Source organism: Acomys russatus, chromosome 20 (genome assembly GCF_903995435.1).
Source record: "Acomys russatus chromosome 20, mAcoRus1.1, whole genome shotgun sequence".
Taxonomy (NCBI): domain Eukaryota; kingdom Metazoa; phylum Chordata; class Mammalia; order Rodentia; family Muridae; genus Acomys; species Acomys russatus.
The window spans coordinates 26,811,039-26,833,469 of NC_067156.1; the positions used below are offsets into that span (position 1 = coordinate 26,811,039).

Consider the following 22,431-nt stretch of genomic DNA (forward strand, 5'->3'; position numbering starts at 1 on the left):
GACTATGTAGCTTGCACTGGCTTTGAAGTGGTGAGCCTCTGCTTCAAGCTTTCAAGTTCTGGGGCTCCAGGCTTGTGCCACCATGTCTGACTCAGTACTGCTCCATCAGGAATCACGTTTGGGCAACATTCAAACCATGGCAACAGCCATGACAGTTTTTTGTTGTTGTTGGTTTTTTTTGGTAACATCCATGGCTATGTTTCTGATCCAATGATAACACAGCATGTACGTAGAGTAAGTAGTATTCTATATGCACGCATGCATGCCTGTGGTGTAGTGTGTGTGCATGTGTGTGTGTGCCTGCGTGTGTGCCTGCGTGTGTGTGTGTGCACGTGCATGTGTGTGTGTGTGTTTTGCTGGGGATTAAACCCTTGCTCATGATACAAAAGCACTCTATTACTTTAGCTCTGACTTGGAATTTTTACATTAAAAATAATCTTAGATGTGTGCTTACTATCTTCTGTGTCACTGTGAAGACCCAAAGGTTGGCCCGTCAATGCCCTGTATTTCTTTGCATGCACTGAGCAGTGTTCACATTTTTAAAGTCAGGCAGACCCGAATCTTCACTTTGGCCCTATCTCTCCCTAGTTGAACCAGTGCTATGGATTTCTTGAATCCAGTCATCTGCCGAGGGAATTTATTATGAGGATTAGAGAGATGCTGTGTGATAGCATCCAAGATCCAGGAAGTGCTCTACACCAGCAGCGGCCAGCAGCGGCTAACCTCTTCATTTGGCGTATGAAGAAATGACCCTTGCCCTTAACAAAGCTCTTGGCCAGACAAACAAACAAACAAACAAACACCCATCGAAGAGAAGCGAAAAGGCATGGCTCAGCTGGCGAAAAGGCATGGCTCAGCTGGAGGCCTGTCAGACTAGCTGCAACAGCCCAGGGCCTCAGGCGAGATGATAGACTACTGAGGTTTTGAACAAATTGAGCAGACATGTGCAGACTTAGGGAGGTGAGCACTGCCTAGGTCAAGCCTCCTGTGCATATGGAAGACAGAAGACCACATCTATTCTAGAGATTTCATCTAAGTTCGAGGAGGAAAGCGATGCCGACACTGAGCTATGTTCCCTCTTCTCCATAATGTTTCCTTTCTCTCCTAGGTTAGATGATTCTGCGTTGGCAAGTCACATGAAGAGTACTGCACATGGAAAATATTGCTGTGGCTCTCTGGGGAAATAAGTTTCTAAGTGCAGCAATCTGAAATTAATCACTTTTATAGTGGAAGTTCTTCGACAACATCTGGAGATGAAGCCGGGTACAGTTTTCACCACCGCCTTGGATTGCCCTCACTGTTTGCTCAGTGTGTACCAGGCATGAGTCCACAGTCGCCTGCAGTTCGCTTCTTGACTGGAGCCCTCTGCAGCAGTGACCCCCTGTGTTCTGGGGGATCCCACCTGGAGGTGTCTGTTTTTCCTTTCAGTGTTGGTTTGTTGTCATTGGAAAGTCAGAGAGAGAGAGAGAGAAAAGCTTTTCGATTTCCAATTTAGACACTCATTGAATTAAGACAAATAATCCTGATTTGTATATTAAAAGCTTAGGGAACTCAAAAGGTAAAAAAAGAGAGAGAGAGACCAAAATGTTGTTTCTCAAAATACTATGGTTGAGGGTATTAAAAAAGAAAAGAAAAGAAAAGAAGGTTGGAAAGGGGGATTAGAAGTAAGCGATAGGCCAGGTGTGGTGGTGCACGCCTTTAATCCCAGCACTTGGGAGGCAGAGGCAGGTGGATGGCTGTGCGTTTGAGGCCAGCTTGGTCTACGGAGTGAGTCCAGGACAGCCAAGGCTACACAGAGAAACCCTGTCTTGGAAAAAAAAAAGTGAGAGATAGATTTTCTTGAGAGCAATTCCTGTGAGGAAGGCTATTGTTTATATTAGGCTATATATCTGGGCTCACATGCAAGCAATATATAGATATTAAGAGAGAAAGAAGAATTGGAAGAATAGCAACTCCTCCTTTAGGAAAAGGCGGCAAGAGGATGGCAGTTGCTGCAACAGCCATATGTGACAGGACAGACATATGCTTTTTTATTCCTTCTTACTTATAAATTTAGACAAAGTAGCCTGATTTCTATTTTCCCCTGATGATATATGCTGCTTTTACATTTCAAATCAGACTTTCCCCCCTCCTTCCTTATATAAGGCCACATGGAAGGACACTATGCTTGTCTGGTTGCTGTAGCAAATAACATGCAGAGTTTGTCTTTCTGGATTTGACATGTTGCTCAGAGGTAGGGTGCTTGCCTTGGGTGCACAAAATACTGGCTTCAGGTCCCAGCACTCAAGAGGAAAAGGGCAAATAAGAAAGAAAGGAAGTAGGCTGGAGAGATGGCTCAGCAGTTAAGAGTATTGGCTGCTTTTCCAGAGGACCAGGGTTCTATTCCAGCAACCACAGGGCAACTCACACTTGTCTGTAACTCCAGTTCCAGAGGATCTGACAGCCTCACGCAGCTAAATGTTCAAGCAAAACATACCAATGTACATAAGATAATAAATAAATAAATAAATAAATAAATAAATAAATAAGAAGGGAGGAAGCAGCTTAATAGACATCCCAGCTTATCATATCACTAGGTTTTATCTCCTTTCCCAGAATGCAAATCAATATAACACTAATGCTTAGATATAGGGAACCATGTAAGGGCTCAAATGTGGAAAGACACAGACTGAAAAATATACATATCTAGATGTTATTCAAAAATACATATTGTGTGTATGGTGTGTCTCAGCATGTATGTCTGTGCACCCTGTGCCTGCAGTGTTCTTACAGGCTAAAAGAGGAGTCAGATCTCCTGAGACTGGACTTACACATGGTTGTGAGACACCATGTGGGTGCTAAGAACTGGATCTGGGTCCCCTGGAGGAGTAGCTAGCGCTCTTAATGACCGGACGAGCCATCTCTCCAGCTCTTTAGAATTTTTCCTCTCTTAAACGGTTTCTCTGTGTAGCCCTGGCTGCCGTTCCCACACACTCGCGCCCTCAAAGATATGCCTCTGCCTTCCAAGTGCTGGGTTTTTTTTTTTTTTTTTCTTCTGTTTTTCAAGACAGGGTTTCTCTGTGTAGCCTTGGCTGTCCTGGACTCACTTTGTAGACCAGGCTGGCCTCGAACTCACCAAGTGCTGAGGTTAAAAGCCTGCCCATCACTGGCCGGCGAATTTTTTATTGATTATAATGTGTTTCTATATCTGAAGATCTTAAGGTAGTTCAAAACAGCTATGTTTTTAAAATAGAACTATTACATAGAGATAGATCTAAAGTTAAAAATTAGAGGCTAAGATAGGCCTACTATTATAACCAACTGAAGAGTACTAACTTGGAAAAACAGTGGAAAAGAAACAGGAATTTAGCATGCTTTAAGGAGTGACAAATTCTCCCCTATCCCCAATACGTGCTGGACATGTTTTTAGAAGCAATTCTAGCCGGCTGGATGTGATATAAAGAAACAGCCTCTGGGGCCAGGCGTGGTAGCGCATGCCTTTACTCCCAGCACTCAGAAGGCAGAGGCAGGCGGATCACTGTGAGGTCAAGGCCAGCCTGGTCTACAAAGCAAGTCCAGGACAGCCTAGACTATACAGAGAAACTCTCTCTCGAAAAACAAACAAACAAACAACAACAACAACAAAAAGAAACAGCCCGGTCTGTCTGCTGTATAGCCATACTGTTCATACGCTGTAGAAAATGGAAGGCCTTGCCTCCATAAAACTTATAATTTAAGCTGTGTGATAATGGTTAAGAAAGCTGGCTTAATAGGCTTACATTCCAGCTTTTTCTCTCATCAGCTCAGGGTCAGTGGGTAAAATAGTGAATCCTCACGCCCCATTTCCTCACATGTGAACCACTGCCCATAGTAACTCCTACACCCAAGTGATGAGAGCCTCTCAATCGGCGAGGCTAAATCTCTCTTGTCATAGCCTCAGCATATGTTCCTGCTATCTGGATAAATTCTTCAAGACTTGGTTTCCATACCACTTCCTAAGAGAGTTTTGTTTCAGACAATACGGTTTCTGAATCAACAGAAGAGCTACTAATCAATCGCCAGGTACATTAGGCTCTATTAAAAATGATCCAGTCTAAGATTTAGGGTCAGCAATTATTTTCTGTATAGGGTCAGAAGGTAAGATTCTTTGGAGTTTGCACGTCACACTAGAAGGAAGAGGCCGTGTCACAACAAAACTTTGAGGATATTTAACTGTGACTTTACATACATACTCTGAGTCTTGACTGGCGGGACCCTGCCGTGGTTGGCTGACCCCTGACGTGCGAGGATGGCAGCTCGGAAGGGAAAGGATGGGAACCTCAACCCTGCTTGCAGACGACTACGGTGACTCGGTGGGGAAGCCCGCGAGGGGCGCGTCCGGGCCCGGAGGGGGCGGGGCGGCGCGCGGAGGGGGCGGGGCGGCGGCGCAGCGTCGTCGTCGTCGTCCCCGCCTCCTCCCCAGGGGCCGCGGCGGAGCCTCGGCAGCGGCGCTCAGTGCCTGCGGAGAGCGTCTCGGCGTCAGCAGCGGCCATCCATACGCCGCGGCGCGTACCTCTCGGCCTCCCCGCGACCCCCAGCCGCGGCGCCCGCGCCCGTTCAGCTCTCTCGCTCGACCTCCTTCCCTGAGGCCCGCTGCGCCATGGCCTTGGCGTTGGCGGCGCTGGCGGCCGTGGAGCCGGCCTGCGGTAGCGGGTACCAGCAGGTGAGCGGCCCCGGGCCCGCCCCGCCCTCCGCCGGCCACTCGACGCCGGGGCTTTACAGGCCTCGCCGGGCCTCGGCCGGACCCCGGGGCCTGGGCCCGTCGCTGCTCGGGCCAGCCGGGAGGGACCTCGTTAACCCCGGTTCCCAGGTCGGGCGGGGCCGGGAAGCCGAACTCGTGGCGCTCTGAGGTCTCTCAGACCTGAAGGCATCCGTTTTTTTTTCCTTCTCAGCTTTGGTTTGATGTCACTGGAAAGTCGGAGGGTGGGGGGTGGGGAAGGGCGGAGAGAAAAAAAAAAAAAATAATAAATTAAGCCAAAAAGGCAAAGGAAATGGGTTCAGAAGAAAAGATCAAAATCACCCGTAGGTACCTCCTCCGGCGGCTGTAGTCGGCGAGGTGCGATTACTCAGGGTTTCAGAGCCTCATTTCTGTGCAAACCCATCCCCCCTCGCTCTCTTTTAAAACTGGAGTCAAAAAATGAAGCGAGAGAAAGGAGCCCGCAGCTTTCAATCGATTTGGAAGAGGCGATGTTTGGCTGGAGAGAGGCCCCAAAATGTAGGGCTAGGGTAAGGCTGCAGGGCGTGTGCCGGGTGTATTTTGCACGCTTAGAAATGACGTTTCAAGAGACTTAATAGCATATCTAGGGAGGGAATATAGCCAGATGATTGGGTTATTACCAGCTGTATGAGTCTGTAAATTGAGGCCCTAGGGAAAAGAGATTCCCTTCTTCCCCCCCCCCCCGCCCCCCGGTTTGTGGCTAGGTTTTCTCGGGAATTTAGAGACTTTTGCGAGGAAAATATTAGAGGTATTAATCTAAAACATCCTGTATTTGTGGGCGTTGAGCCAGAGAGTTGACCGAAACGCGGGCAGCTGGTTCTGTTTTCATCCATTTCAAATGTTTCAGTATAACTTGTATACAAAAATGCTAGTCCTGCTCTTTCGACATAAAATGGCGTGATTTAAGTGATCTGCGTTCACTACGTTGTAGAAGTAAAACCAGTACGATTAAAGCGTGTTGCAGCTTAACCCTGGCGTGGTCAGTTGCTGGTTTGTTTTGCTGTCTTCAGCGTGTGTTGTAATCCGCCCTTCTTTCCGCCCCCGCCTCCTCCTCTGCTCCTGAAATGACTATAGTTAAGGTTTTAGCCTTCTGGTTTCATAAACATCCCAAATTGTGGTTGTGCAGTCTGATGCTTATGTCTTCAGTGCCTTTATTCTATGACCTTGGATGAGACTTCGGGCTCTTCCCTGCTGTAATACTAAATTCGAGTCACAAATGTCACTAGACTCTCATCAACCTGTTTACAAATCCCCTGAACCTGATAGTGTCATTTTTTTTCCATCCGACTTGGGTGGGCAAACAAGCAGAAGAGCTGTGGCTTTTCTTTGTACTGCCTGCCATCTTACTGAGCTATGGAGTAATGGCTGGTTGACTGCTAGAATACAGAAAATTTGTTGAGTATTAAAATTATGCTTTTGTTGGCTTAATGTTTAGCAGCTTTTTAATTATGCAGAATTAAAGTATATTAGAGATGATCCATCTTTATATCCTTACTCTCAAAAGTAATTATTTTGTTGGGCGTGGTGGCTCATGTCTAAAATCCTAGCAGTAAGGAGGCTGAGGCAGGAAAATTGAAAGTTTAAGACCTGCCTGGATTGCCAAATTAGTTGAAAGCCAGCCTGAGGTACAGGAAGACCCTGTCTCAACAACAAAATACATTTGAGGAAATAATCTTGAATTTGAATAAAGCATTTTTAAAAATCTTCTAGGAGAAACTATAAAACATGAAAGCCAAAAAAGTCCAGCAAGTCTGTTCCCATAGACTAGCAAAGGTAATACTTGGGCACATACTCCTGTGGAGTAGAGTTGTGTAAATACACAGACCTGCGATCACTGTGTGTGTGCACAGATAAGGAGTGCTAGTGTTCATTCTGTGTGCCAGTCACAGCAGGTGCAGTTTTACATCTCCATTGAATCCTTGCAACACCTTTGTGACTCAAGGTTTGTTCCAATTCTGTAGACAGCAAAGTCAACTCTCTAAGGGTCTCAGTGTCTTGCTCAAATTCACAAAGCTGCCAAATTGTAGTTAAAAGAGTAATCATTTACTTACCTTCATAAAAGGCTCCTGGCCCAAAGACTGGCTGTGTCCTTTAGCAGATGTTGTTGTACGTGTGTCTTATGTACTCGTGCATGTCTATACGGGCACATCTTTATACTTGTGTGCGAATCACATTTGGATGGGTCCTTAGTCCCAAGCATGTGCATTCACTCATATGTGCGTGTTCTTGCGCATATACATGTACAACGGCACACAATCATTAATAAAATTGGATTTTTAAATCTGTTTTTTTTTTTTCCATTTTTTTCTCCCAGTGCTAAGGGTAGGGCCTACAACCAAGACCTTTTTAGTCAGCCCTGCACCACTAACTGTGTCTCTAGCCCCTCTGTCAGCTATTTTTATGCTAGTATGGCATGTAATTATACGGCTGAGCCATAACTTAACTACCTATTGGTAATTCCTAAGAGTATTTATAATTTTTTTCATTCACTTGTTTGTTTTCCACATACCTGTAACTGTTCTTTTGTAGTGTATGATCAGAGACTATACATATTTAAAAGGCTTTTGAATTATAGAATGCTGGGGACTTGTCCAGGCCACTTGATAGGAATGTGGCACTCTTTAGGCTGTTACAAAAGGCCGCTCTGACTTCTTTTGATCTGGTGGACCTCCAGCCAAATGACTGTAATGGAAAGCTTTATGATTCATTCAGAAATGCTCACTGCTGGCTTCCTTTGCTTTTATGGGTTTTTATTGATGTGTGCACAACTTGAATTAGTACAGTGACAGTGCTTATAGATAGCCTGGGCTTAGTTTCCCTGTAGCATGATCCCACCCTCCCCCCCCCCCCAATTTAAAAACTAAGAGTATATCCAGATATATGGAGCAGTGTTTCAAAAAGGCTTAGGTAGGCTCATGCCCAGCTGTGACTGTCTCCAAGAGGACATTAATTGCTGGTCATCCATTTTCCTTTTTGTAATAGATCTTTACCTCTGCATCCTTAATTTTGCTACCTCATGCCAGATGCTTTGAGATACTTGGATTTGGATCCTATGTAAGTAGATGGTGCTTCCGTGTACATAAAAACAAACCACAGAATGTGCTGTTTTAGACATAACTCATTGCCTGCTGAGGAAGCTGTTTATTTGCAGTTATCACCAGTAAGTGTGTGTAGCATTCAGATGACATCATAAGCCAGGCTTTTTGGGGTAAGGCCTCTGAGTATTCTGAAAGGGCATTTTGATAGATGAGGGAACGAATGTCACCCCTTTAATAGGTGAAGTTGTGTGTTTGTGAAGCCATGATCTTGGAAGAAGGGCTTAGGTAGTGCCCATGTGATTTTTTTTTTTTTTTTTTTTGCATGTTTGTTTTAAAGCTTTAAAAGTTATATCATAGGTTATGTCTTTGCTGTCTTGTCAGTTATAAAGATTATTTGCTGCATTTGTAGCCAATGGTTAGTCATCAGTGAAGATGTATAAAGGATTTGAAGCAGGGCACGGTGGTGCTTCGCGTGCTTTCAGTGCTCTGGAGACTGAGGCAGTAGGATGGTAGACTCCAGGCCTGTCAGGTAACAGTGAGAGTCTTCTTAAAAGCATGGGTAGATTGCTTATGGAAGAGTGATACATTGTTTCTTTGAAAATTTTTAGAATTGTGTAAAATAAACAAAATATACCATATTAACTTTTTATCATCTTTGTTGCTAGGGATTGAACCAAGAGCTTTATACAAGGTAACAAAATACTCTGCCACCAAGCACCTTCCACCCTAAGTATTTTTAAGTACTAAATCTGACAGCGTTAAGTGCACTCACATATGTATGAAACCAGCCCCGTGTCTAGTACCCATTAAACAATACTCTACCTTGCCTATCCCAGCCTGTGTAAATGCAATCAGCTATTTATCCTTTTGTAACTGTCTTGTTTCATGTGGCATGTCATCAAGCTTCATTCATATATAACGTCAGAATTCCTTTCTTAAGGCTGAACAATTTTTATTTTTTGATTGTTTATACTTATTTTCCTTTTTTGTTTGTTTTGAGATGGAGTCTCTTGTATCATGACCTGACCCCACTATATATATATATATATATATATATGTATATATATATATATATATATATACACACACACACACACACACACACACACACACACACACACACACACACACACACACACACACACACGTACTGAGACTGACCTTAAACTCCTGATCCTCCTGCCTCTGCCTCTCAGGTTTAAGGATTATAGGCTGGTGCCACTAGGCTTGCTTGTGCTACATTTTTTTAAAAATAAATTCATTTACTGATGGAAGTTTTGTCTTTGTGCATAATGTAGTGAAAACATGGGTATACACATATCTCTTGGTCCTTGCTTTTGAGTTTAATGAGAATATACTTAGAAGTGGAATTCCTGGATGGTTTGTTAATTCTCTTTCTAAGTTTTCTTAGAACTACTATTCTGGTTACCCATAGCAGCTACACCATCTTCATTGTTGCCAACATTATACAAAGATTCCAGTTTCTCCATGTTCTCAACAACAGTTTGACTATTTTATTTATTTACGTGCTTATTTACTTATTTGCAGTGCTAGGGATGGATGGAAGCAGGCCTTGTTTGTGCCTGGCAAGCTCTATACCATTGAGTTATATACCAGCTCTCTTCTGATTTCTTGACAGTAGCCATCTGTTTGCTGGTTGTGCAGCCATCTCCTTGTAGTATTGATTTCTTTTTCCTAAATGATTAGTTAGGTACATTATTCTTTTTCATTACATTGGCTGTTTATATAATATCTTTTGAGAAATGCTATTACTATAATTGTTATTTCAGACAGGCTGGCCTAGAACTCTCTATGTAGATTAGGTTAGCTTTGAATATACAGAGCTCTGATTGCCTCTGCCACCTGTAAATTGGGATTAGAGGTGTGCACCACCACATCTGGCCTGAAAATTTTCCTTTTTTTTTTTTTCCCCCGAGACAGGGTCTCTCTTTGTAGCCTTGGCTGTCCTGGATTTGCTGTGTAGACCAGGCTGGTCTCGAACTCACAGTGATCCACATGTTCCTGCCTCCCGGGTGCTGGGATTAAAGGCATGCACCACCACGCCCGGCCTGAAATAATTTCTTAATGGTATTGTATTTCAGCTTTTTTTTTTTTTTTTTTTTTTTTTGAGACAAAGTCTTAGTAGACCTGGCTGTCCTGAAACTTGTTATGCAGACCCCATGAGGTTAGTATCATGAGATCTTTTTTAAAAAAACCTTTTATTAGAAAAAGTATAAAAAACCTTTTATTCTGTTTATTTTTTACCTGTGGATGTGGGTGGAGGTCAGAATACAACCTTCAGGATCTGGTTTTCTCCTACCGTGCAGCTCCTGGAGATTAGGCTTGGTGGCTACTGCCTTTTATACACTGAGCCATCTTGCCAGCCCTGAGAGCTCTTTTATTTTGTTTTGTCTTGTCTTGTTTGTTTGTTTTTTGTTCCCCCCACTCCAGGCAGTGTTGCCCTGTATACCCTTGACTGTCCTGGACTCGGCTTTGTCAACCAGGTTGGCCTTGAACTAAAAAAGATCCACTTGCCTCTCCCTCCCTGAGTGCTGGGATTACAGGCATGAGCCACCATATCCTCCTGAGAGCTCTTTTTAATCTGTTAGAAATATGGAAATAGGATTTGTAAATGTCAGGAACTACAGAACTGTGACTGTCCCGTGTGTTTGAATTGACTCTTGGCAAGCTTTGGTTTCCTTGTCATTTTTTGTGGCACTGGTGGGTTCTTGATCCATTCCTGCTTTCTGGCTGGGTCCACTGGCCATGGCTTATTGGCTTCATCACTCTGTCCGTGCTCTGTAAACCGAACAGAACTTCCTGGTTTGGACAGATACCAAAACTCAACTGAGCTGCCCAAGGGAATCCAGTTCTAAGGACTTGTCACTGTTGGTCCTAGGCATGCATGTTTATTTCAAATATCAGTTACAATATACTATACTATATCAAAATAAATCTTACCATGAGAATGACTTCGATGTTCTGCTTTAGGCTGGGTTTCACTGTGTACCACAGATTGGCCTTGAACTTCAGCCTTCACAATGCTGGCATTACAAAGGCTTTAGAATGAATCTTTACATTTCTTTGTTTTGATGTTATCTTTGGATAAGTACAACTTATCAAAATATGAGAACCATATTCTTGTAGAGGACCATACCTATTTAGATACAGAAATTCACTTTAGTTGCAGATTAATGCTGAAGATTCTATACCCTGCCCTCCCACTGAGTCATTGTTGCCAGTAAACTGGGCAGGTGGTAAACGTGTATGGGATTTGTGCTTGCATACAGGTGCTTCTGGTCCCTGGCTAGTGGAAACACGGTTTGCATTAATTCAAGTGTAGTGTTAAAACAAGTGTGGTAGATATCACCAGGTACGCCCTGCCTATAAATTAGGCTCTCCCTCAGTTTTCTGACTACATACTTTTCTTTCTTTCTTTTAATGAAACAATCAGGAACTATATTAATGTTACATTCATAGTGTCTTGGCTGTTTGTTTTTGGCAACCTTGAAGAAAGCATCTTTCCTATCTTGGTGAGTCTAAAATTCTAAATGTAAATATCTATCATATCTCATCTCTATCAACTTAAAACATCTATCTAAAAAAAAAATCTATCTAGACCTTAAAATATCTTAACCCCTAAACAACTAAGCTTAATTGTAAAACTAAACTCTCTGGTCTTCAACCACATCAGAGATTTGAGAAGGAATAAATTAATTACCTGAGTAAACAGGAAGTTCAGGTTAGTAGCTTCCAAGGTGGGAAAAAAAATGACAAGAGAGTTTGCTGCCTGAACAGTCACCCAAAACTCTCTATAATGTTGGAGCATCATCTTCAACCTTCTGGCCAGTATATCTGACACACATATTTGTGAGGCAGAAATTATTGAGGACTTGCTTACTCTGTCTTGGCAGAGTTTGACCGTTGTTTCTGCCTGCATCCATGCTTGCCCATTTTTAGGCAGAATTTTGTCTGTAGCCAAAATGAGGACATTTTTCCCAGTAGCTGCTTTGTCATATTTGAAGCCATCTCCATAACGATGTTCTTTGATGTTCATCATCATCTTTGAAAGTAGGCTGGGTATTGCCAAGAGTTAACATGTCTTATTGTCAAAGAATCCTTAAAACAATTTAAAAAAAATCTTTAAATACCGTATTTTGTGCGTCTCTGGGGTATTTGAAGACCTTCCCTATTTTGCCTTATCTATCTATGGAATCATGTCTGTCTGTCACACCTAGGATGTATGTTCTTGTGAGGCTAATATTGCAAGCAGGGTATTTGCCGTTTTTATAGGTGAGGCATTCATTCTTCTCCACTAGCTTATTTAGTCTGTATGGACTCATAAATATTTATAAGTATTTGACAACATAATTCAGTACTACTGTGTAGTGCTGGCTTTGACCACTGGGAACTCTCAGTTGGTCCTGTGTCCTACACCTGCTTCCTTTCGACATACCTACATGTTTGTTTTGTTTTAGAGCACTTCCTTTTTGGACTAGTCTCATCTAGTGTGTTCCTTATGCCATCTTAGAATGATTCATGTTCCCCAAGAAACGCTGTTTCCTCTGTAAAGAAAGTTCTGAGTGTTGAACCCTGCGTTCAACTTGCTGCATGTGTGCATTTTATATCTGCCTCCCTAAACAATATTTGCATAAATAAATTATCCAAAGCCAAGTTCATACTATGTGTCCAACTCTAATTCAAGTTCATGGCTCACACTGGCTTATTCATCTAATCTGTAAACTCCCACTTCAACTGTGAGAAATTTGGCTCCCACCATTTAGGATGTTTAGTTAATTCTCCAGTTTTAGTGTGTGTGTGTGTGTGTGTGTGTGTGTGTGTGTGTGTGTGTGTGTGTATCTATATCTATAGATAGATAGATAGATAGATAGATAGATAGATAGATATTGGTAGCAGAATTATTAGCTCATATACACCTGGGAAACTTATTCTCCAGAAGACAGACACATACACAGTTGTCAACTACTAGGTTCTAGAGTTACCTTTGCCCCTGCTCTCTTGAGAAAGGGGCTTTACTACATATATAAGATAAAGTTTTGTCATATTCTGCCCATTATTCTGCCACTGAAATAGATTTTCTTTTCCTTTTCTTTTGTTTTTGTTTTGTTTTATGTAGTTTTTTGGAGCCAGAGTCTCATTTTGTAGCCCTGACTGTCCTGAACTCTATGTAGACCAGGCTGGCCTTGAACTCAGAGGTCTGCTTTCTGCCTGAGATTAAAGTCGTGCACCACTATGCCTGGCTTTACCTAAATGGACTTTTAATATTCATACTATTAAGATTCATTCTGTGCTATAAATTGCATATTTTTTTACAACTCCGGTGCCTTTTTTCTTTTTAAATATTTTTAAGAAAAATAGTGAGTTTTTTCATGTTTCTATTAATGCTAATGTTTGCCTTTTCTTTTTTTAAAAAAGTACAGACTTTTAAAGAATTTACTTTGTTGCCTTTGTAAATTTTGGGGGAAATTTGTAAACTAGGAAACCAATAATAGTCCTCTTAGATTTCTGAAAAAAAATTTTTTTTTGTGAGAGCTTTGTGTTACAGCATTCAAATGTTATTTAAAACTTGTCCTTAGTAAATAATTTTCCCTCTCTTTCCCTCCCACCCTACTGAGGATCTAAGCCAGGGCCGTATCGTGCCAGGCAAGTGTCTGTCACTGAGGTACATTCAGGGCTGAAGCCTATGTAAAGGGGATAAGTGAGGAGAATGTACACATTTCTGAGACCCTGAATTGGCCGCAGCCCCACCTCTCTCAGGAAGTAGCTGTGTGATGGTAAGGACATTGCCTTTCTAGCCTTTATAAACGAAGTTGGACTCATTCCATTTGGAGAGTTCAACTTTATTGTTGATTTTGTGGGTGACTAGAAAATAAAAACTAGTGGCTTTGATTCAGAGAGATGGAATTTGTGTTGCTTTAGTAAATTTCTTTACACACACACACACACACATACACACACACACACACACACACACACACACACACACACACACACACACACACCACTCTGCTCCCCATGCCAGGAGATCAAGCCCAGGTCCTTGTACATGCAAAGCAAATGTTCTACCACTGAGTTACATTCCCAGCCCTGATAATGCCACTCAAGAATATATAGGTAAGTTTATGGTGAAACCTTACAAATTGGTACATAGTTTCAGACATAGAAAGTACCTTCTTTTAAAAAAAGGCATGGTAGTGCAGGCCTTTAATCCCAGCACTCAGCAGGCAGAGGCAGGTGGATTGCTGTGAGTTCGAGGCCAGCCTGGTCTACCAAGGGAGTCCAGGGCAGCCAAGGCTAACACAGAGAGACCCCCCCCCCCAAAAAAAAAAAGCCTTTAAAAATGTCTTCTCCTTGGTGTCTAATCTGCCAGTTTATGAGTTAAAAAGATGTGTGTATGTGTATACCATCTATGTGTGGGTACCTGCACTGTAGGTGCTGGAAAGTGAGCCAGAAATGCACTTAACCACAGAACCAACTATCCAGCTCCCTAAAAAGCATCTTGCTTTTTTTTTTTTTTAATCAGTTACTGGTGTGTGTGAGTGTCTGGGGAGCAGGGCATAGGGAAAGCGCATCTATCCCATGATGCATGTGTGTAAACTAGACACAGCTTTATGGAGTACCTTCTTCTACCTTTCTTGTAGACCAGTCTGACTTTGAGCTCACAACTTTCAAACAGATTTAATCCAAATGATTTTAGATCCTAAGACTTTACATTTAGTAACAATGTTGAAATGTGAATTTCTAATGTTGGAAAGGGCCTTAGCAGTGGGTAGGCATACCTTCACTGGTTATTATTGTGTGAGCGCGTGCGTGCGTCTGTGTGTGTTGGTAAATTGTTGTACCTAGCTATCCCTAATTAAGGGTATAGTTTAGAGCTTTAAATTTTCATTTCTGAGAAATGAACTTTTCCTCTTTAAAAATTCTAACTTCCAGACACTACAGTGTCTGAGTAGAAAACATTATAGCTTGTACACTTCTGAAAGAATAAAAAAAATATTCTCAAGAATTCTGGGAGTTTTTATTTCTTATGTGGTTTTTTTTTTTTATTTTACAAAATTTCTTCTCAGCATACATTTTATAATGTAGGAAAGATAATTCTAAAACTCATCCTGTGTTGATTTTATTAAAATGTTGTGGCTTGTCTTAGACTATGTAAAGTACGGTTTTTTCTTTAGAGATAAGCGTCTCACTGTGCATCCCCAGGGGACCTCAGGGTCTCAGTCCTTCTTTCTTAGCCTCCCAAGCGCTAAGCTTATGAGCTGGTGCCACCTCACCCACCTCAGTTTTACTTTGGTGTTCTGTTTTTGCTGTGTTGGGGAACCCAGGGCCTGTGCCAGGGCCCAGGGCCAAGAATTGTGTTGTGTTTTGCAATAGATAGCCTCAGTGTTTGCTAATGTGAAATATACAAATGCTGAATGAATTCAGTTTTGCATCACATACATCTTTTGTGTGTGTGTGTGTGTGTGTGTGTGTGTGTGTGTGTGTGTGTGTGTGTGTGTGTGAGAGAGAGAGAGAGAGAGAGAGAGAGAGAGAGAGAGAGAGAGAGAGAGAGAGAGAAAGTGGGCTCCCAACTTGTGGGCTCCAGGGAGTCCAACTCAGATCATCAGACAGCAGAAAATGCTGTCACTTGCTGAGCCAATTTGCCAGTCTTGAGGCTGGTTTGGTATTTTTGCTTGTTTTGAGTATCATTATCTTTGAGTCTTTTCTTTGGGACTGGCCAGTTTTCCCAGAGTAAGCCTGTTTGCTAGTATCCTCAGAGATGATTAGGGGAAGAGATTGGGAAATCTCACTATTTAGTATACAGATCTTTCAATCATTTCTTTTTCTAGATGTCACCCATTGCCTTAAACTCCAATTTTTTAGCTGGGCAGTGGTGGTACATGCCTTCAATCCCAGCACTCAGGCACAGACAGACAGACAGATCTAGTGAGTTCAAGGCCAACCTGGTTTACATTTGGAGTTCCAGGACAGCAAGGGCTACAAAGAGAAACTCTTTCTACAAAACAAAACAAAACAAAAAACCTGATGTCTCCCCAAAGCTCCTGGTCTTCTTATTTTCTCCGGAGAATTGTTTTTTGTTTTGTTTTGTTTTTGTGTTTTGTGTAGGGGATGGAACCTGTGGCTCACGCATGCTAGAGAAGGTGCATGCCTTCTACAGTGTTTAACTGTTCCTGCAGCCTTCCTTTCTGATTTTAAATCATTTTCAACCCAGCTTGTCAACAATTTCTGAGCATTTTGATCATGTGAAACAGGTTGCTTGTTTTGTGTTCTGGTTTAGGAGTCACTCTCCCATGTCTGATGAACCCATACCCTTGCTGATGTCACTTGTAGCTTTCCGGGGTTTGTTGTTACTTCTTTGTAGGTGTTTGCTACTTCATGGGTTCTTTCTTTCTTTCTTCCACCGGTCTCCACCCTTTCAACCCCTTAACACTAGACATGAGAGAAAAAAAGATAGAGAGGAAAGAAAAGAGATCCCTGACGGGCACCACGTAATTAGTAGACTGCTTCCTGCTGATTAGGGGGCATAGAAATGATCTTTGCCATCAGGATATCTAATTTCTTCTTCTTTCTTTGGAAACAGCTACTTAAACTGTGACCAACAACCATCTAACACTCCCTCCACTCACACACCTCTTAGAGACCCTAGCATTTATATACTCTCTGAAAAGTCCCCAGAATTTCAAATGTCACACAATTGCAGAAACTGTCTGAAGCTGGCAAAATCATGCCCTCACCAGAGCATGAGGCAAATCATAATCAGCTGCTGCAAGGCAGCTCCATACCCCTTCACCTGGGATTAAAACAAAAGCATATTACAATATTTCTGTATTTTTAAAGAAACCAAAATTACACAATTCTACTGTCCTCTTGTTGCTTGGCTTTGTAGGCTTTTCTCTCTTTCTCTCTTTGTTTTGTTTTGTTTTTAATATAATCTTACTTTGTAGCCCTGGCTGGCCTAGAACTCACTATATAGACCAGGTCATCGTGGAATTTACAGAATCCACCTGCCTCTGTCTCCTGAGTGCTGAGATTAAAGGTGTGCACACCATGCCTGCCTTTTTTGTTTTGTTTTTGTTTTAAATGAGTGAGATTATTAAGCAAAAGTAAAGGAATAAATAGCAAGTGATACAAACAGCAGTAGACATAGAGCAAAACACCATCAAATTAAGGGCCTGTAAACACTGACCAGAAAACAACTGGGAAAAACAGGTGAGGCAGCCAGCTGGAGTTCTGGATTGGGAGAGACCCTTAGGTGGTGGTGGTGGAGTTTGCAGAATGTCTCCTCCAGTGAGTCTCCCAAGTGAAAGAACAAATAGCAGCAGATAGATGCTGCTTACTGGTGCTTACAACACCCTGCAGAAACCTACTCGGGAAGTTGAGGCACACAGCTGGAGTTCCTTACTGAGTTTTTTTTTTTTGGCCTGGGTTTTCTTGACATTTTTATATTCTGGGATAAACAATAGTAACTCTGTTGAAAATGGTTCACTTTCTAGTTGTCAGGGACACAGCATCTCTACTCTTGGACTGTTCTGCTGTTCTCTTTCCTCCCTGTTACAGTTAGCAGAGAGGAGGGTCAGCCCATCCCTGTTCAAGGGGCCTTGAGGGACTATTTGAGATAAACATGCTTGGTTCTAGAGGAGAGGGGAGTAACTCCATTTCCAGAGCCAGCGTTTCAGGAAGCTCAAACAGCACACAATTTAGCAATGTAATATAAGTCACAGCATGGCTGTTGACTTTAGCCTGTATATCTAATTTTGCTATCTTGCCAGTGGAAAAGATTTCGTTCAGTGAATATGTCAATTGGTTTTTTTAGAAAGAAAAACATTTTAGGAATTAAAATTTGATATAAAAATTTTCTGTATAAGTACCACAAAGATCTATTAAATACTTATTTGTATCCATCAGACTATGGTATGTATTACAGGTTGAATAGTGAATGTTCAAGGTTTCTTTCTTCAAAAACAAAAACATAGTGTGCGTGCGTGCATGCGCACCATGCTTACACACTAGAGGTCAGAAGACAGCTTGGAAGATTCTGCTCTGTCCTTTCTGTCTTTCCACCATGTGGGTTCCTGAGATTGAATTTAGGTTCTAAGGCTCTAAGGCTCAGTGCCAGGCATCCTTACCCTCACACTCACCCTACCATCCGTATTCACTCTTGATTATTTTTTAAAGAGGAAAAAGCCTAGAGATTTCTTTTCTCTTTCTGTTTTTTATTCTTTTGTTGCTGTCTCTTTTTTAAATCATTAGCTATATAGCTACCATCTCTTCCCTGATGTTATTTATTTATTGATGCACAGGAAAGCTGTGTGTGTGTGTGTGTGTGTGTGTGTGTGTGTGTGTTATATTTCTTTTTTTTTTTTTTTAAGATTTATTTTATTATGTTTACAGTGTATACCTGCACACCAGAAGAGGGCACAAGATCTCATTATAGATGGTTATGAGGCACCATGTGGTTGCTGGGAATTGAACTCAGGACCTTTGGAAGAGCAGCCAGTGCTCTTAACCTCTGAGCCATCTCTCCAGCCCCGAGAGATATATTTCTGTCTCCCAAAAAGAATGCTAATAAACCAAGCACCTGTGGCTTTCTATCCCAGGTCATCAGTGGGTTGGTTTTGGTTTTGGTTTGTTTCTCTCACAAGTTTGCTTTTCCACAGAGAACCTTCAGTGTTTCAGAAGGCCCTTTCTTTCCCCCTTAGTGCTGTCTATGTTTAACACGTTTCCCATGGCAGCAGTAATGGGGGTGCTCCCTGTCTGTAGATCACTCCTGAAGCCATTGTCATTGTCCCTTCTTTGGTTATAGCATTCATCTATAAGTAGCTAAGCTTTTCAGTTACCTTGGGTTTTTTTGTTATTGTTAAGAGTACTGCCTGTCTTCATTAAAATTCAATAAAAACTTTTTTTTTTTTTTTTTGAGATAGTTTTAATGTGTAACCTGGCTGGCCTCAAACTGAGTTCTTACTGACTGTCTTGGACTTCTTGTGTGGTAGGGTTAAAGGTTGTCTGCCACACACCCAGCTAATTAAAAACATAAAAACTACAGTGCTGGGAGTTGAACCCAGAACCTTGTATGTTAGGCAGGTATTCCACCAGTGAGTTGCATGGGGGACTCTAACTTGTACATGTGTGTTGGAGGCGGGGTGTCTCTGCACCCACCATAGCTAGTGTCAATAGTGTCAGTCCCTATAAGGCAAGAAGGAAATCCACTTGAACACAATTGAATAGCTGATTTGGTTCAAACTTGAAGGGTAGTTTATTTTAGGCTTTTTGTTTCTGTTTTTTGAGATAAGGTCTCTCTTGGAGACTTAGCTGTCTTAGAACTTGCTCTGTAGATGAAGCTGGCTTTGAACTCAGAGATCCACTTGCCTCTGCCTCTGGAGTGCTGGGATCGAAGGCGTGCTCTGCTGCCGCATGCTCTGCTGCCGATGCCTACACCACTACCACCCAGCTATTTTTAGGCATATTTAAGCACAGCACAATTTGGAAAAAGATTTCCTATGGAAATAATAGTCAAGATAGATTGACTGAGAAATACTGCTCAAGATAAGGGTATGGGGGTGATAACTGAGGTATAAACATAAGATACTAGGGGAGCCAGGTGTGGCCTGGCCATACAGATAGCACAGAGGCTGTTAGGTCAGTAGGCTTAAAGACAAGAGCTGGCACCGTAATTGCAGCTGTTTAGTGCTTTTGTAGATGAGCTGTGACTTGGCTCAGTTTTGCTTTTTAGGTGAGTTAAATTGGAAGTGAATGCCTATTATGTGTCTGCCTTCTTGTCTCTCTTGTCAATGTGACCGAATACAGCCTTTCTAAAAGGATTGCCTGTTAAGAGTGAAGCATTCTGTCTGTTACACACTTATAAGTCATTGTGCTCATCACTTGGTTTTCCTTTGCTTTGGTGCATTTTTTTTCATTCTGCTATTAGAAGATTTACATATTTATATTATTTTACTTCTGATACTGTTGGATACTCTAAGGGCTATGACTGCAATATTTATATGTATGTATATATATATTTTCATATTTTGAGACAATTTTACTATATATGCAATAATACTATATATGACCGATAGTTCACTGTGTAGACCACGCTGGCCTCAAATTCAGATGTCTGCTACGCCTCCTGAGAGCTGAGATTAAGGAAATGTATCAGCATGCTAGACTTGGTTTATCTTTCTAAGTTTTTTGTTGTTGTTTGTTTTTTAACAACAGCTCTTAAAGATTAAACAGTAATTATAATGATTTTCATCTTTGGGGGTTTTTTTTTGTTGTTGTTTTTGTTTTGTTTTGGAGACAGGGTTTCTCTGTATAGTACTGGCCAGTGGGCACCTCAGGCTTCATGTGGGTCCTCTGCTATTGTGATTAGGGGCTGTCTCTGACATGGACTCTGTTTCCAGCTTTTTTATCACTTACCCCTGGAGGCACTGCCTTGCCAGGACACAGGGGAAGAGGACATGCTCTCTCCTGTTGTGACTTGATGAGCTGGAGTGGGTGGGAAGGGGGAGAGGGAAGGAGGGTGGGACTGGGAGGAGAGGAAGGGTGGAGCTACGACCAGGATTTAAAGTGACTAAACGAGCAAACTCACCACCATCCATCCTTATGTTTGGCTTTTTACAGTGGGATCTCAGCCTAATTGTCTCTTGATGTCTTGGTTGTAGTGCTTTTTCTCCCAGGGGAAGACTGGATATTAAAGAAACAAATTTTAAAATTATTTTTGTATATGTATGCTTTATATGTATGTATGTATATATGTATGTATGTGCATATATGTGTGTACACATATACATATATACATGTTTGTGCACACCATGTATGTAGTGCCTGTATTGTATCTCCTGGACCTTGAGTTACAAGATGCTTGTGAGCCACCACATAGGTACTGGGGATTGAACCCCCATGTCCTGGAAGATTATCTAGTGCTCTTAACCACTGAGCCATCTCTCTAGGCACAGGAAACTTTTTTTTTTAAACAGTAATTTACTGTGCTTGTCATTTTCACCCATTTACAGACCTGTTCTATGGTGATTTGTGGGGCTGTTGATGGGATCTTTTTCATTGAGGGCGACAGATAGTGACTTAGCAAGTAAATAGTGATGTAGAACAGTTAAAGTTTTGTTTAAGTAGAATTATATAAGATAGATTTCGCTTTTCAAAAATAAAGCATTTTGATATTAAAATGTATTTCCTAAAAATAAAAACATTTAAAAAATAAAATTATTTCCTTAAAATATTCTTTAATTTTTTTTTCAGATTTAGTTACACATATAAATGTTTTGTCTGCATGTGTGTACATTCACCACGTGTGTGCCTGGTACTCTTAGAAATCAGAAGAGGGCTCAGATCCCTTGGAACTGAAGTTAATAGATGATTATGAGCCACCATGTGGGTGCAAGGAGTTGAACCAGGGTTCTTTGCAGGAGTAGCCAATGCTCTGGAGCATTGTGCCCTTAGTCTCCCAAGCCATCTCTCCAGCTCAAGCTTACTCTTTTAAAGAGTAATTTAAAAACTATTTCCATTAGGTTGTATAAGCATAATCCCCATCTTAATTTCTTTTTTTTTTTTTTTAAGATTTATTTATTTATTTATTATTGTATATGAGTGCTTTATCTGCAGAAGAGGGCATCAGATCACATTATAGATGGTTGTGAGCCACCATGTGGTTGCTGGGAATTGAACTCAGGACCTCTGGAAGAGCAGGTGGCATTTTAAACCACTGAGCCATCTCTCCAGCCCCCCCCCCCATCTTAATTTCTAAGCCAGTTTTACTACTATCTCTGACCCTGCAAGAAACTCAGACATATCAGCAGTCCGCTGCTACTCTTCCTCCGTTATCCTAGCTACCACTAGCCATTAATCCTTCTTTCTCTATGAAATTGCATTTTTGGAACATTTTATATAAATAAAAGCATACAATATGGTATTTTGTTAGTGGTTTTATTCTTAGTATAGTGTTTTCAAAGTTTGTTTGTGTCATAGCAATTTATCCTTTTTTTTCTGGCTGACTAGTGTTTCATTGTATGGGTCTCTCACTGAGCTTGGAGTTGGCCTTTGTCATTTTGGCCAGACTGACTGGCCAGCAAGCCCAAGCTATCCTTCTGCTTGTGTCCCACTGCTTCTGGGGACCTGAACTCATTCCTTATGCTTGCCAGGGAAGCACTTTGCCCAGTGAGCTAACTCTCCAGCCAGCCCTCTTTTGCTCATTTTAAGATCAAGTTGCTTTGTTTGTTTTGGGGGAGTTATTTTGGTTTTTCAAGGATTTTCATGCATTGTAGGCATGCACCACCCCACCTGGCTAGGTTGCCTTTTTTATAGTTGAGTTTCTCATACCTTGTTAGAATATAGCTGAGCACGGTGGTACATGTCTGTAATAGGGAGGCAGAGGCAGGTGGACCGCTGTGAGTTCGAGGCCAGCCTGGTCTACAAAGTGAGTCTAGGACAACCAAGGCTACATAGGGAAACCCTATCTTCCAAAAACCAAAAATATGTTAATAGCAAGTTAGTGGAGAACTCTTCTTGCAATAAAGAGTTTGATGCTGGAGAGATGCTCAGTACTTCAGAGCACTTGCTGATTTTCCAAGTTCAGTTCCCAGCCAGTTCAGGTTGCTCGTAACTGCCTTTAACTTGAGCTCCCCTTCT

The 22,431-nt window shown here is 41.8% G+C and overlaps 1 protein-coding gene across 1 annotated transcript in view; it reads left to right on the top strand.

Moving 5' to 3' along the window:
- The first annotated feature begins 4,455 nt into the window (after positions 1-4,455).
- Positions 4,456-22,431, top strand: part of Ndfip1 (Nedd4 family interacting protein 1) — a 48,504-nt gene continuing 30,528 nt past the window's right edge. Inside the window, exon 1 of the mRNA XM_051163921.1 lies at positions 4,456-4,681. Coding sequence (XP_051019878.1) covers positions 4,619-4,681 — 63 coding nt within the window. The 5' untranslated portion in view covers positions 4,456-4,618. The remainder of the gene's footprint in view (positions 4,682-22,431) is intronic.